The sequence below is a fragment of the Sinocyclocheilus grahami genome, unplaced genomic scaffold (assembly GCF_001515645.1).
Source record: "Sinocyclocheilus grahami isolate Dianchi unplaced genomic scaffold, SAMN03320097.WGS_v1.1 scaffold801.1, whole genome shotgun sequence".
NCBI lineage: Eukaryota > Metazoa > Chordata > Actinopteri > Cypriniformes > Cyprinidae > Sinocyclocheilus > Sinocyclocheilus grahami.
In genome coordinates, this window is record NW_015505980.1 from 566,647 (window position 1) to 581,193 (window position 14,547).

The 14,547-nt window shown below is 38.8% G+C and overlaps 1 protein-coding gene across 1 annotated transcript; it reads left to right on the forward strand.

Annotated features, from left to right (window-relative positions):
- Positions 1–1,786: 1,786 nt before the first annotated feature.
- On the forward strand, positions 1,787–11,339 carry prokr1b (prokineticin receptor 1b). Its single transcript, XM_016246531.1, has 2 exons — positions 1,787–2,250; positions 10,622–11,339. The coding sequence occupies exons 1-2, from the start codon at positions 1,787–1,789 to the stop codon at positions 11,337–11,339; spliced, it is 1,182 nt and encodes a 393-aa protein (XP_016102017.1).
- The last annotated feature ends 3,208 nt before the right edge of the window (positions 11,340–14,547 follow it).

The window sequence follows — 14,547 nt, forward strand, 5'->3', positions numbered from 1 at the left end:
ACACAAACTGTAACCTAACTTTTTGCCTAACTCCTGATTTTTCAACTCCAGAAATTTGCTGTGTGTATAACGTTCGCAGAAACCCCACACAAAAAATTTCTTAATACATTAAAAAAACTGCCAAATTAACCAAACTGAGCTTTTAATTGGAGGACTGCCTGCATCTGATGTATTGTAGAAGACACAGCGAACAGGTGGGAGGAATCGCACTGGAGGACTGAAGCCGGCATTGATCAGACTTTCACATTTGCCACAAGAGGGAGAGAGGAGACGCTGATGTGTGTGAAGGACTGGCGAGATGCGCGCATCTTCATGTGAATTACACAGATGAGACTGATGAAGCATCTCACACCAGCGACAATGACATGCAGCTCTCAGCTCCTGCAAGTCGGTAAGTCTATTCAGGACACTTCACAGGGTCATATGGATATCCAACGTGCGGTGACAGCGCAAAATGTGTAAAATGTTTAGTTTTAACTGTTACAGCTCAAACGGTTTCCTATTTAAAATGTCTGTAATTATTGATGTCCATTAGTGCTATTCCACTAAATGAACAGTTTGCAGCATTAACTCCTCTAATGTAATTAAGTGAAAGGCCAGCAGACAGAAGCATTGATTTTTAATTTGAAGAAAACAACAGTTGTAAGAACAGTTACAGTAAGTACATTATAATACCTCTTCTGAATGTACCATTAAAGCAAATGGTGCATCATGATAAAATAATGATTGACATCCAGCTTCATAAATCATGTGTTACAATGCATCATACTATTTATCATTTATGATATGAAATTATAACGGTGATTACATATGTAAAGCTTTACATTATGCATCATGAGGCAGTATGAATATCCTTTATTATTATGTATTGTTTATGCATGTTTCGTATAGGTAAAAGGAAAATGTTGATAGGATATTACATGTTGTGGTGGTGCCAGGGTGGCAAAATGTTTAATACTTTAAAATGACATTTATTTCTGGTTTGAAATAAGCATCATACTCTTTTAATTGTACGACCTTAAATTGTTTGAAAAGAGATCATTTTTCAAAATGGCAAATTTTACACTCCGAATGCTTTTGCTTTGCAAAGATGCATCATTTTATTACTGCTTTGTTGCCTTGTTTTATTTTATTTATTTGTATACTTACATAGTTTTACTTTTTTTGAAGATTTGTTTAACTGTTCACTGCCAAAAGAACAATCTATGAATATTCACTCACCTTCATGTCATTCCAAAACTCTGTATGACTTTCTTTCTTCCAACACAAAAGATGAAACTGAATAATACATGGTTGCTCTTTTCCATGCATTTATAGTGAAAGGGAAATGATACTTTCAAGAAACTAAAAGCACCTTTGAAGTTTTATAAAAGCTATATTTTAAGTCTTCTGAAGCCACGGTAGCTTAATGTGAAAAACAGAAATCATAGTTATTAACTAAGTGCTACAGTGAGTCAGTGACTTGATGAGTTCATTCAAATGCTTCTGTGAAGAGATTTACTCTGGAATAAGACTCCTTTTCAGTGACACAGGTTTCATTTTTGAGTGAACTGCTCTTTAAACACAATATTTCATGAATTATTTAAACACAATTATCCTGCAGTAATGTCAGTGTTTATGTTTTGTGTTTCATGTGTGGCTTGTCTCCTACTGGAAATGAAATCTGAAACCATTTCAAAAGACAAGAACATTCCTGGATCATGACCCCTGACTGCTAGAAAAAGATTGGGCGACTTACAACAGCAGAAACCCATCAGAGCTCACCGGCTCCTCTCGATCCTCTTCCATGGAGGACGCAAACATCACTCACTTGGCGGCCGTGTACCCTCATGGCCAGGTGCCCGTTCTGGACGTTCACAACACATACACAGACTTCTACGACATGGACTATGGCGTTCCTGCAGAGGAGATGCCGGACACCACGCAGGGCCTGGCCTACTTCGTGGCCACCATCGTCATCGGAGCCGTGCTCGTCTGCATCATTCTGGTGTGCGGCTTCGGCAACTTCCTCTTCATAGCCACTCTGGCCCGATACAAGAAACTCAGGAACCTCACCAACCTGCTGATCGCCAACCTGGCCATCTCCGACTTCATAGTGGCTGTGGTCTGCTGTCCTTTCTTGGTGGATTATTATGTGGTCAAGCAGCTCTCCTGGGAGCATGGGAAAGTGATGTGTGCCTCCGTCAACTACCTCAGGACTGTGTCTCTCTATGTGTCCACCAATGCCTTACTGGCCATCGCCGTTGACAGGTTGGTGTGATTTAGATGTCATTCTTCAGTCCCGCTAGGCTAGACAGTGGGAAGGAAAAGGGTTCAGCTGTGGCTTATTCAGCGGGCAAACTATCATTGGCTTTCAGATTCATGCATTATGCAGCGTGCTTCCTGAACAAAGCACTTCCCATACTGCTCAGACAGATGATTGTGAGAAAATATTTCCAGCTTTCTAGTTATTCAGTAGGATTTAATCATCTGCTGTGCATCATCCTTGTGTGGCAACAAATCAAATGAAAACAAGAGAAACTAAAAATACAGAGCTGTACTTGAGAACAAATATAAAGGCAATAGAGCTTCAACCTTAAAGCAGTAAATTAAAGCAATAAGCCTTGAGAGGCTGTGAGTTATTACACTGAACAAAATTATAAACACAACACTGTTTTTGCCCCCATTTGTCATGAGCTGAACTCAAAGATCTAAGACTTTTTCTATGTACACAAAAGGCCTATTTCTCTCGAATATTGTTCACAAATCTGTGTTAGTGAGCACTTCTCCTTTGCCGAGATAATCCATCCACCTCACAAGTGTGGCATATCAAGATGCTGATTAGACAGCATGATTATTGCACAGGTGTGCGTTAGGATGGCCACAATAAAAGGCCACTCTAAAATGTGCAGTTTTATCACACAGCACAATGCCACAGATGTTGCAAGTTTTGAGGGAGCGTGCAATTGGCATGCTGACTGCAGGAATGTCCACCAGAGCTGTTGCCCATGAATTGAATGTTCGTAATATTCATAATAAACAATAGAAAATAAATCATAAGCCTAGCAGTTTGCAATTGTCAAACAATGGAACAGCCCTAAAATATCATTTCTCTCATGGTTTACTCACACGTTTTTTCCCTTTTTCTTGTGAGTATGGCTCAAAAAAGGAGATTTTTTAAGAAGTATTATACAGCTCTTTTCCATGATGCAATACTTCATAAGAACAGCAACTCAAAAATAGCACAAAAAGCTTTGGGTCTATACGAGATGCTGTATTCCCAGTCTTCTGATGCCATGCAATAGTTTTGTGTCGTGAGGAAACCAAAGTTTTCCCTTCTGCCAAACTTTGAAATCTCATTCGTATCTGCATTCATTAAAACGCACTATTCCAGGCATAAAGTCAGATTAAAAAAGAATAATAATAACAGGTTTGGAACATCATGAAAGTGAGTAAACTGATGAAAGTGTAGTTTTTAGATGAACTTTGCATAACAGTTTCTTTGAAGCCTGTATTTGTAATGCATTAGATGGGCAGATCTGCACAGCATCTTATAAACTGTTACAAATCTTCTTGTAAGCAGGCTTTATAATGTGGTCGTTGTTACGGAGCCGACGAGACGAGAGGCGTGCGGATCCATATGCAAAGCTTTTATCCTACAAAAAAGTCAAAACAAGCAAGGGTCAGATAATGGCAAACAGGTATATTGAGGGCAAGTCACAATAGTCCAGTGAGCGGTCGTGGTCGATCTCCAGCGAACAATGTCCAAACAGGGTATTCCAAAGGGTTAATACGAAACACAGGCTATGGTCCAGGCGAGGGGCAAACAGTATTCAAACAGGGCGAGACGAGAGGGATAATCCAGGACAAGCGAAAATCAGGAAACAGGCAAACAGGAAATTAGACGAGACTAGACTAGACAACTAGAACTCAAACTAGGAATGGGAATTGGCTCTGTAAAGTAGCTATCAACTAGGGTAGCGATATGCGCTTACAATACTCAGTAGTGAGAAAGAGGAAGTACATGGCTTATGTAGCATGTCTGATTGGATTTAGCTTTGTGTAATCAGTGCCTTCAGCTGTGTATGTGTAATCAGTTCAATGGATGATGGGAACTGTAGTCCGGGGTGAAGTGCAACAGTTAGTGTGGTGCAAGAGTCCATAGTAGTGAGTGGGTGATCTCTAGTGGTGAGCGAACAGAAGTGCATGGACAGGATTCGTGACAGTCGTAATATGTATTAGTGGTCCTTGCTTTGATTAATGTGACGTGAGTTAAGTCTTCTTTAAAACAGCCATGAGATATTACTAATGGGATATGAGACATTTACTATCAACATTTCTAGTTTTAATATCCACAAAACAATATTTCATTGTTTTGTATGTAAAAAGGTTACCAGTGAGCTTACAGTGAAACTCACATTACCTTCAGTTCACAGGTATGAAGAAACACTCCTAACCACTCATAAGATGTAGTAAGAATCTGTACAGATCTTAATGTCAAGATATGAGACTTATAATACTTTTATCAATGGCTTAGATGGTTGAAAATCATCATACTCTTAAATGTGATAACCACACATAATTAGATCCTTCATAATGTACTACTAAAACTGTTGTTATGATTATTCATGAAGACAAGTGTTTGCATCTATTATAATGTTTTGAGAATGCATTTATAAAACATTATAAATACAGGCTTCATAGAAAGTGTGACCAAACTTTTCTATTAAGATCAAATGTGCGGTCACAGCCGTGTGTTCGTTAGTTTCAAACACATCTCATCCATTCAGAGTTTTGTGTCTTAACTATGTTTTATTCAACAAAATCTCCCTAACCATGTCAGAATGTGGAGACAAATGAAGGACTGCTTGGAATATTTCTTTAATAATGTGAGTGAATCCTTCGGGCACTCAAGAAACTGTTTAAAATGCTGCTTCTGTGTGGGCTTTCTTTATCCTTTCCCTATAAAATATGGCCAGAGGAAACAACAATTATGTGCTCTTTACATAAGCCTGCTCAAAGAGCTGGAAATGGAATAAAATATGTGGAAATATTGACAATATTAATGATACATTTTTTTCCTGTACCTGAGAGCTATAATTTTGCTAAAACAAGAGAATAAAGAGTACATTACGGATCCTGTACTAATTCTACAGCAGTTAGACGTGAGAATTATTTTATTTTTTGAAGCTTTTGAAGTCTCCCGTGGCATTTCATATTAATAAGTCATTTTACACAGTTCCAATTTGACAGGACCCAGTTTGTTTGAACATTATTCACAGTCTTTTTTTAATTCTGATAATGGCCATGTGAGGACCACTTATAATTAAATCTGCCTCGCCATTTGACTTGACTCTAATTGACAGTCCATAATCAAGTAAAATTAAATTATGGATGGCTTACATGTGAAGCTTCTGATCTACTGATAGAAATCCTTAAAGGGGTCATAGGATGGCCATTTTCCACAAGTTGATTTGATTCTTTAGGGTCTTATTGAAAAGTCTGTAACATAGCTTGGTTAAAATTTCTCAATTGTAGTGTAAAAGACCCTGTCAAAAACAGCGCTTTTCAGATCAAGCAGTTTTTGTAGCATTTTCCTTTAAATGTTAATGAGCTCTGCTGAACCCGCCCCTCTCTTCCGAGCTGCTCTCAGAGAGACTGTTTACTTTAGCCGCATTCATCGTGAAACTTGCTAATTAGCACATTATTAGGAAAGGCGATTTGCAAAGATTCATTAAAAAACATTATACTCACTTCTTCTGTAGATGAGGCTGGATCATGAATGATTTGCGCGTACATAGACGCATTTATGTAGATCGGGGGCCGCATTCCCTTCAGAAACAATGTAATCCACTGCGTCTTCAGCGGCTCAGATGTCGGGAGTAAATGACGACTGCTATGTTCATTATTACATCCAACAACAAAACCCCTCAGTCGCTTAAGAGTCATTCTTGTCTACATCTGCTCCGGCGGTGAAACAATGGCGGACTGATGACAGCGCACTCAGGGCGGGTCTAAGGTAAGACACCAGTACAGTCTGTGCTGAAACGTCACTGTCAATCAAACTATTGTGGGAGGGGCCTGTCTGTGTGACGTCACACAGACAGGCATCTGAGATCGGCTCGATTTGAGAAAGGGGAAAACATTTAACCAGATTTAAAAAAAAACACTGGGTGGATTTTTATCATTATAGGGTGGTTGTGTACACACACTGCCAACACACAGTTCAAACAACTTGTAAATGTGCATGTAGCATCCTATGACCCCTTTAAATAAGACAAATGGAACACACTGAACCAGATTTGCATTTCAGCAGAAGAAACGTGTTGAAGTATTAGGAAACTTTAGCTTTCACACAAGACTCAAAAACACTGTCAGTGTGCAGTGCATAGGTGGCAATAATGTTCAAATATATACCTGAAGTTGGCATATTTTACTGGCATCCTGGCATCTCCATCCAGTAATGTATATCCATGGGTGGGGAACAACATTACCATTTAACATGAACTGAGTAAAAGTACAGACACCATAATAAAATGTTTCTCCATTAAACATACTTGTTTTCCATTTTACTTGAGTAAAGGTACAAAAGTACTGGATTTTAATGTGCTTAAGTATTAATAGTAAATCGATGAACCATGTGTATTAGTTATTCTAGCCAACAGACTAGTAATTTAGTGTCTATTAGTGTGTAGATCTGCAAATAAGCAAACTTTTCACTTCATTGCAAAAACTTATTATATACTAAAACATTCAACTTTAGTGTACAAAATATTAATTTAAGTTACTGATAATTTAAGTGTGCAAACAAGTAAAATATAGTATTTTTTTTAAAAATGAGGGAAAACAAAAATCTGAATAAATGCGGCTATAACGATACTATGGGGAAAATGCTTTAGTGTTTTAAGAAGAACTCTTTGCAAACATACTAGTTTGATATCATTTGACACTGCTATGGCAACAGGGAAGATGCAAGGGCATTAATTTGTGCTGTTTTACCTAATAATTAACATTTTACATTTACTTCACAAACAACTGACAGTCATGACCTAAATCAGATTTTTATTTACAATAATAAATACTAAAATTCTCCATTAGTAACTTACATTTCACGCCATCAGTCAGACACACATTCAAGCTCCAGCAATATCCCGTTTCATGGCTATTTTGACCAGATCATTGAATCAGTGAATTGACTCAAGAAAAGCTGCAATCTGATCAGTTCATGAATCAGACATCACTCTTTGCACTTACCTATCCTATTCTATTCAAAATAAAAAAATTATAAATAAAAACGTATGTGTACTGTGCTACACTAACTGAGACTTGTCACAGCACTTGTATTCTCTTGCTCTCTCGTTGGTCTGATTGCTTCTCAGTGGTGGAAAGAGTACTGAAAAAAATATACTCAAGTAAAAGTACATTACCTTCCAAAAAATGTAGAGTGAGTAGAGTAAAAGTACTTGTCCAAAAAACTACTTGAGTAAGAGTAAAAGAGTAGCCTATTTAAAAGTACTCATGAGTATTGAGTAGTGAGTACTGAGCTGTGGATTCTTCCCCCTCATAATAAACGCTGTACACTGCAATTGATACATTTTAAAAACGTTGTACATTCTGTAATTCACATTATCTTATTTGTCATAAAGAATGAAGAATATATTTCATCCAGCAGTTTTAATTTTGACTGCCAACCCACACCCACACGCATGTCTCTTTGCTGAGCCCCGAAAGTCATGAGACCTATTACTCTCTATCCAATCACGTTGATAGATAAAAATTAAATTAAAATAAGCATGTAACGACCACAAACGGAGGAAAATAGCGGAGAAAAAGTACCGATACATCACTTAAAAAGTACTCAAGTAAAAGTACACATTTTTTAAACTACACAAAAAAGTACAATTACTGATAAAAACTACTTAATTACTGTAACGTGAGTATTTGTAATTCGTTACTTCACACCCCTGTTGCTTCTATTGTCCTAATTTGTAAGTCGCTTTGGATAAAAGCGTCTGCTAAATTATTAAATGTAAATGTACTCTTGCATGGTGATTTCTTCAGCTCAATAAACCAAGGGATCAAAATATGATGTTTATTTACCATAATCAATACTAAAATTGGGCATCAGTGACTTACTTTTCATGCCACATTCAAGCTCCAGCATTACCCGAGTTCTTGGCTCATACTGACCAGATCAGTTGGCTCAAGAACAGCTGCAATCAGATCAGTCTTGTTTGCAATTGAATCGTTCAGTGTGATTTGAGGACCAATCCAACAGGTTTTTTGGAAAGAATCAGCTCATGAATCAGACATCACTCTTGCGTCTTTAGAGGGGGTGGTGATTTTTTAAGTTCAAAATAACTGGGAACAACATGCCAAGTTCTGTTATGAAACTCCAGATGGTGCAGGCTGATGGGTCGTTAATGCAAATAATGATATTCACAGTGTTAAATGACTTGGCACCGACTTGGTTCCTCTGAAGCCCTCCACCTCCCCAGCTCCACCTGTATCGATCTGCTAAGGGTTATTATAATGTATATGTAACGGGGCTGACAAGACGTGAGACGTGTGGATCCATCTGCAAGCTTTTAATAGAGAGATGTGGTAAACAGGCAGGGTCAAACAATGGCAAACAGGTATATGGCGGGCAAAACACAAGAATAGTCCTAGGGTTAGCGTAGGTCACCGATCGGCAGACAGAATCACAGGGGCGAGACGAGAGGGAAAAAAACAGGAAAACAGGCAAAGATCAAAAACCGCAAAAACAGGCAAGGCAAGGCAAAACAAGGAAAACACGGAGACTCGGAAAGGGGTACAGGCTAAACAATACTCAGCAGAGAAAGGTGGTTAGAGTGGGTGTTATATAGTGAATGAGGTAATTAGAAACAGCTGTGTGCAATGAGTGCAATCAGGGCAGTGTGCAAATTGTGCAAAGAATGATGGGAAATGTAGTCCGGGGTGCTATGCAACAGTTTGTGTAGTGCGAGAGTCAATGTAATGGAAAGTGTGACATCTGGTGGTGAATAAACGGAAGTCCATGAACCGAATTCGTAACAGTATATGTTATTTGTGCAGCAGCAGTATGTCTTAAATACTCATAGCACCATATCGGCATATGCATTGGCAGTAACAAGTTCCTGTACTTTCTTTGCAGCATCAGCAAAAATCTACAACAACAACGATATCGAATTTAGCAGCGTGGCAGATCTATTATAACATTAACAATACATTAACATTGTAATATAGAGTTGTCATGATAGAAATGTTGTTATGAAATGTAATGGAGTAAAAAAAAATACTAGTAAAAAGCAGGGCTTAAAAACAACAACAACAACAACAAAAAATCCAATTGGTTCACTCCGAGCAGAATCGATATTTTAACGTTTCTGTTCCTGCGTTCCTCTGTATTATTATCATTCCGAAATCGGTTTTCCTAGAAAAAATACCGGTTAATTATCCTCAGATAAACTCTAATGCATTGCCATTGCGACTTACCTATGATGAGTTCACAGCTGAGCGGGCATTTCACTGGCTGGATGCGTCAGTTTCACATTTGCATAGGCCGTACTACTTGAATTCCTGATTAGTTGACAGCACATTTCAAATATTAAATGGAACGATAAAATATAGTTATTAACCGGTTAATGGCCATTTCAAATTTTCGATTCTGTTCGGAACTATAAAATTTGATTTAATTTCTGTTTCTGGTTCTGTTCCTGTCAAAATTTTGTTTGTTTCCGGTTTTCGTTTTCGTTCCTTGAACCGGTTCAGAGCCCTGGTAAAAAGTAAAAAATACTCCATTACTGTCCACCACCACTACTAGGCATATAACACTGACACCTATAATTATCTAAACTCGCATATTATGACAGTGTCTATGACTGAATGAGAATGTGCATGGTGCAGCACTAAACCAGTGTTTTAAAATGCAGGTTTTTATGCAATTTGTCTTGTAGAGAATGGAAATTGAGCGTAATCCCACTAATCATTGTTGTTGTGTTTAGGTACATGGCCATTGTTCATCCCTTGAGGCCCAGAATGAAGCACCAGACCGCATACTGCCTCATAACGGGGGTGTGGATCGTCCCGGTGCTCATTTCCATTCCCTCCGCGTACTTCGCCTCCACGACCAGAGTCCCCCACGGAGCAAACCGCAGCAAGACTTTCTGCGCCCAGATCTGGACGGTGGACCAGCAGCTGTACTACCGCTCTTACTACCTGTTCATCTTCGCCGTGGAGTTCGTGGTGCCTGTCCTCACCATGGCCCTGTGCTACCTGCGCATCTCCAGAGAGCTCTGGTTCAAGAGCGTGGGAACTATACAATTTTATTTAGTTTCTGTTTCTGGTTCTGTTCCTGTCAAAATTTTGTTTGTTTCCGGTTTTCGTTTTCGTTCCTTGAACCGGTTCAGAGCCCTGGTAAAAAGTAAAAAATACTCCATTACTGTCCACCACCACTACTAGGCATATAACACTGACACCTATAATTATCTAAACTCGCATATTATGACAGTGTCTATGACTGAATGAGAATGTGCATGGTGCAGCACTAAACCAGTGTTTTAAAATGCAGGTTTTTATGCAATTTGTCTTGTAGAGAATGGAAATTGAGCGTAATCCCACTAATCATTGTTGTTGTGTTTAGGTACATGGCCATTGTTCATCCCTTGAGGCCCAGAATGAAGCACCAGACCGCATACTGCCTCATAACGGGGGTGTGGATCGTCCCGGTGCTCATTTCCATTCCCTCCGCGTACTTCGCCTCCACGACCAGAGTCCCCCACGGAGCAAACCGCAGCAAGACTTTCTGCGCCCAGATCTGGACGGTGGACCAGCAGCTGTACTACCGCTCTTACTACCTGTTCATCTTCGCCGTGGAGTTCGTGGTGCCTGTCCTCACCATGGCCCTGTGCTACCTGCGCATCTCCAGAGAGCTCTGGTTCAAGAGCGTGCCGGGTTACCAAACAGAGCAGATCCGCAAACGCCTGCGCTGCCGCAGGAAGACGGTCATGGTGCTAATCGGCATTCTCATGACGTACATCCTCTGCTGGGCTCCGTACTATGGCTACACCATCCTGCGCGATTTCCACCCTACACTCATCTCCCGCGAGAGGAACTCTCTGGTGGCGTTCTACATTATCGAGTGCATTGCCATGAGCAACAGCATGATCAACACATTCTGCTTCGTCAGTGTAAAGAACAACACTGTCAAATACTTCAAGAGGATCATTCTCCTCCGCTGGAAATCCACCTACACCTCCAGGAAGAGCGCAGACGAGACAGACATCAATCCCCACCTCACCGAATGTAGAAAGGGAGCCGAGCTGAGTGGTTTTCATGTCACCCATATTACAGATGATTAGAGAGTACTGATGATGCTGCTTCTGGGCATTGCTCTGCAGATGAATATCACCTGACTGATGTTAAAGACAAACTTTCTTGCCGGTCAACTGTGATAAATGACTATCGGAGATTTGAGCTGCAGCTATTTACACTGGATCTGAACTTCCCACTTTTGGTTGCTCTGATATACCGCCCCCAAAACACAACACAAACTTTTTAAATGAGTTTGCAGACTTCTTGGGGGAATTTACACCGAAATATGACAAACTGTTGATTCTTGGTGATTTTAATGTTCATGTATGCTGCACAGGGGACCCATTAGCCAAAGAATTTATTACTTTGCTAAATGCATTAGATCTAGATTAACATGTGAATGTCCCCACTCACCAGTTGGGACATACACTTGATCATGTGCTGACATATGGCTTTTCTCCGTACGATCTTGAGGTATTTGACAATGGGTTTTCTGACCATAAATCTGTCATGTTCTCTGTTCCCTGGGTTTCTAATACTCATAAAGTATTAGAACTAAACTTACTCGTCAATCTAGATTAATCACCTCTGCTACTAGCAAAGCCTTTTCATTCGCTTTTTGTGGCGCTATTAAATCAGTAGATTTCAGTCAATGTGACTTGAGTGCAGAGGAGTCCCTGTTCAGGCTTAACTCCACATGTGTGGATGTCTTAGATTCAGTTGCTCCTGTAAAATCCTCAAAACTTAAACCTAGATCTGAGCCCTGGATTGATGACAACATACGCTCTCTGAGGCAGATCTGTAGGAGAGCGGAGCGTAAGTGGAAAAAGGATTGGCTCCAAATTTCTTTTGAAATTTTAAGAGATTCATTATTCAAATTTCAGAAGGCAGTCAGAGCAGCGAAATCCAGGTATTTCACGGCAATTATTGACAAGAATTACCACAGACCTAAAACTCTTTTTACTATTTTTAACGCTGTTGTAAATCCAACTGTTTGTGAGTACCCAGATGTGTCAAAAACTATGTGTGATGACTTTCTTAGATTTTTTTAATAAGATCAGTGATATCAGGTTGGGGATATCTCCACCTGCTTTTGATCCTTCTGTTTCTTCTGCTTGTTCTGTTGAGTTCAGCCAGTTTGAACCTATTTCTCTTATACATCTTCAAGAAATAGTGTATCAGTTAAAGCCGTCTGGCTCCTCAATTGATTCTATTCCACCATATTTCCTGAAACAAGTTTTTGATGCAGTGGGTCCCTATCTTGTGACCATGATACATAGATGTTTTGAGACTAGTACTGTGCCAGATGTGTTAAAACATGCTACAGTCTATCCCTTGCTTAAGAGGCCGAACCTAGATCCTTCTGTTTTAGCCAATTATAGACCCATTTCAAATCTGTCTTTTATTACAAAGATCTTAGAAAAAGTAGTCCTGCAACAGCTACAAATTTGTTTAGATGAAAATAAGATCTTTGAGGTCTTTCAATCAGGTTTTAGAAAACACCACTCGACTGAGACTGCACTTCTGAAGGTTTTAAATGATATTCTGTTAACTGGTGATGCTGGGGATCATGCTGTGCTTGTGCTCCTAGACTTGAGCGCTGCTTTTGACACTGTGGACCACGCTATCCTGCTTGCTCGCTTGGAGCACTGTGTAGGCATAAAAGGAAGTGCTCTTGAATGGTTTAAATCTTATTTCTCTAATCGAAGTTTTAGAGTTAACATTGGTGAACGCTTTCTGAGGTAGTTTCTTTGTCATGTGGTGTTCCCCAGGGATCCATTTTGGCGCCTATTCTTTTTTCATTGTACATGCTCCCATTGGGTTCTATTTTTAGGAAACATGGTCTGTCTTTCCATTGCTATGCAGATGACACTCAAATCTATCTGCCCTTAAAACAGAGTTCAAATGGTCTGGAAGCACTTATGTCTTGCCTGTCTGATGTGAAAGACTGGTTGTTTTTAAATTTTCTTAATTTCAATGAGAGTAAAACTGAAATAATTGTTTGGTCCGTCGGATTCTCGTAGTACACCGAAAGTAAATCTTGGCGATTTAATCTCTTCCGTGAAGCCTGATTATTTCTTTGTAAAATATTTAGATACAATTATTTAAGCATGTGTCGGGAGACTCAACAACATTCATGATGCTTTGTGAGAGTAGCTTGGTATGCTGACCTTTTAATTGCACATCTATGTTGTTAAAGCCTTTTCTGATTGGTGGAGGGTTTATTCTGGATTATGGGTAGTGCAGTTATTTACATTAAAATGTAAACACTTTCATATGGTATTGTTAAAAATCAATTTCTCTATGAAGCAAATGAGTGGAATTTTTACTTCAGAACTGTTTAGCTTTTTCAGCAGTATTTGTAGAAATATATTTATGACCTCAGTGAACAACCACTCATCAGTTTACTGTTACATAATATAGATTATTTAAAAACCAGTCTGATTAGTGAGGTCCTTTATCAGTCAATGTTTTATATGTGAAAGTTTATATTTCCTTGGTTCTAAAAAATGTGGTCATTTGCTGTCTTTTGTGTTGGTTAATACAGTATCTGCATGCATTCTAGCCAAATAAAGTAAAACCTGAGAACCAAGCCATGTGTCATGTACAAGTCCTCGAATTTTAGAGTCATAATTCAAGAAGCGATATTGACCAGTTTAGAGGTAATGTCGGGATGTTCGATCTCATGTAACCTGCGAGTTATATTTATGTTTGCTCTTAAAAGCAGGGTCTGTTTATCTAAGGTCCAAGGACAGTTCATACATAATTTACAGATTCTGTCGATACTCAAACTCATAACTTGAAATTTTATATCATAATAAGAATTGTGGTCATGTACCAGTGTAATAATGGCTCTTGATGTCTAAATCTGGATCAGATCTGTTTAATATTTACTTTGCAATGTAGTAGTGAATTTTAATGCAACTTCCACAAAACAATTGTATATTTGGTATTTTTTATTTATTTTATATAGTAGATCATCGACTATTCTCTTTGCTATGTTATAGTCCAATCAAGTCAAGCTTTCAAAATTTTGCCACCATTTACATTTACATTTAACCATTTAGCAGACACTTTTATCCAAAGCGACTTACAAATGAGGACAATAAAAGCAGTCAAAACTAACAAAAGAGTAGCAATATATAAGTGCCAAAGACAAGTCTCGGTTAGCCTAATGCAGTACACATAGCAAGGTGTATATATATATATATATATATATATATATATATATATATATATATATATATATTATAC

Coding starts and splice junctions, on each gene's coding strand:
- prokr1b (XM_016246531.1), top strand. CDS start 1,787: ATGGAGGACGCAAACATCACTCACTTGGCGGCCGTGTACCCTCATGGC. Junction 2,251..10,621: donor CTGGCCATCGCCGTTGACAG/GTTGGTGTGATT, acceptor TGTTGTGTTTAG/GTACATGGCCATTGTTCATC.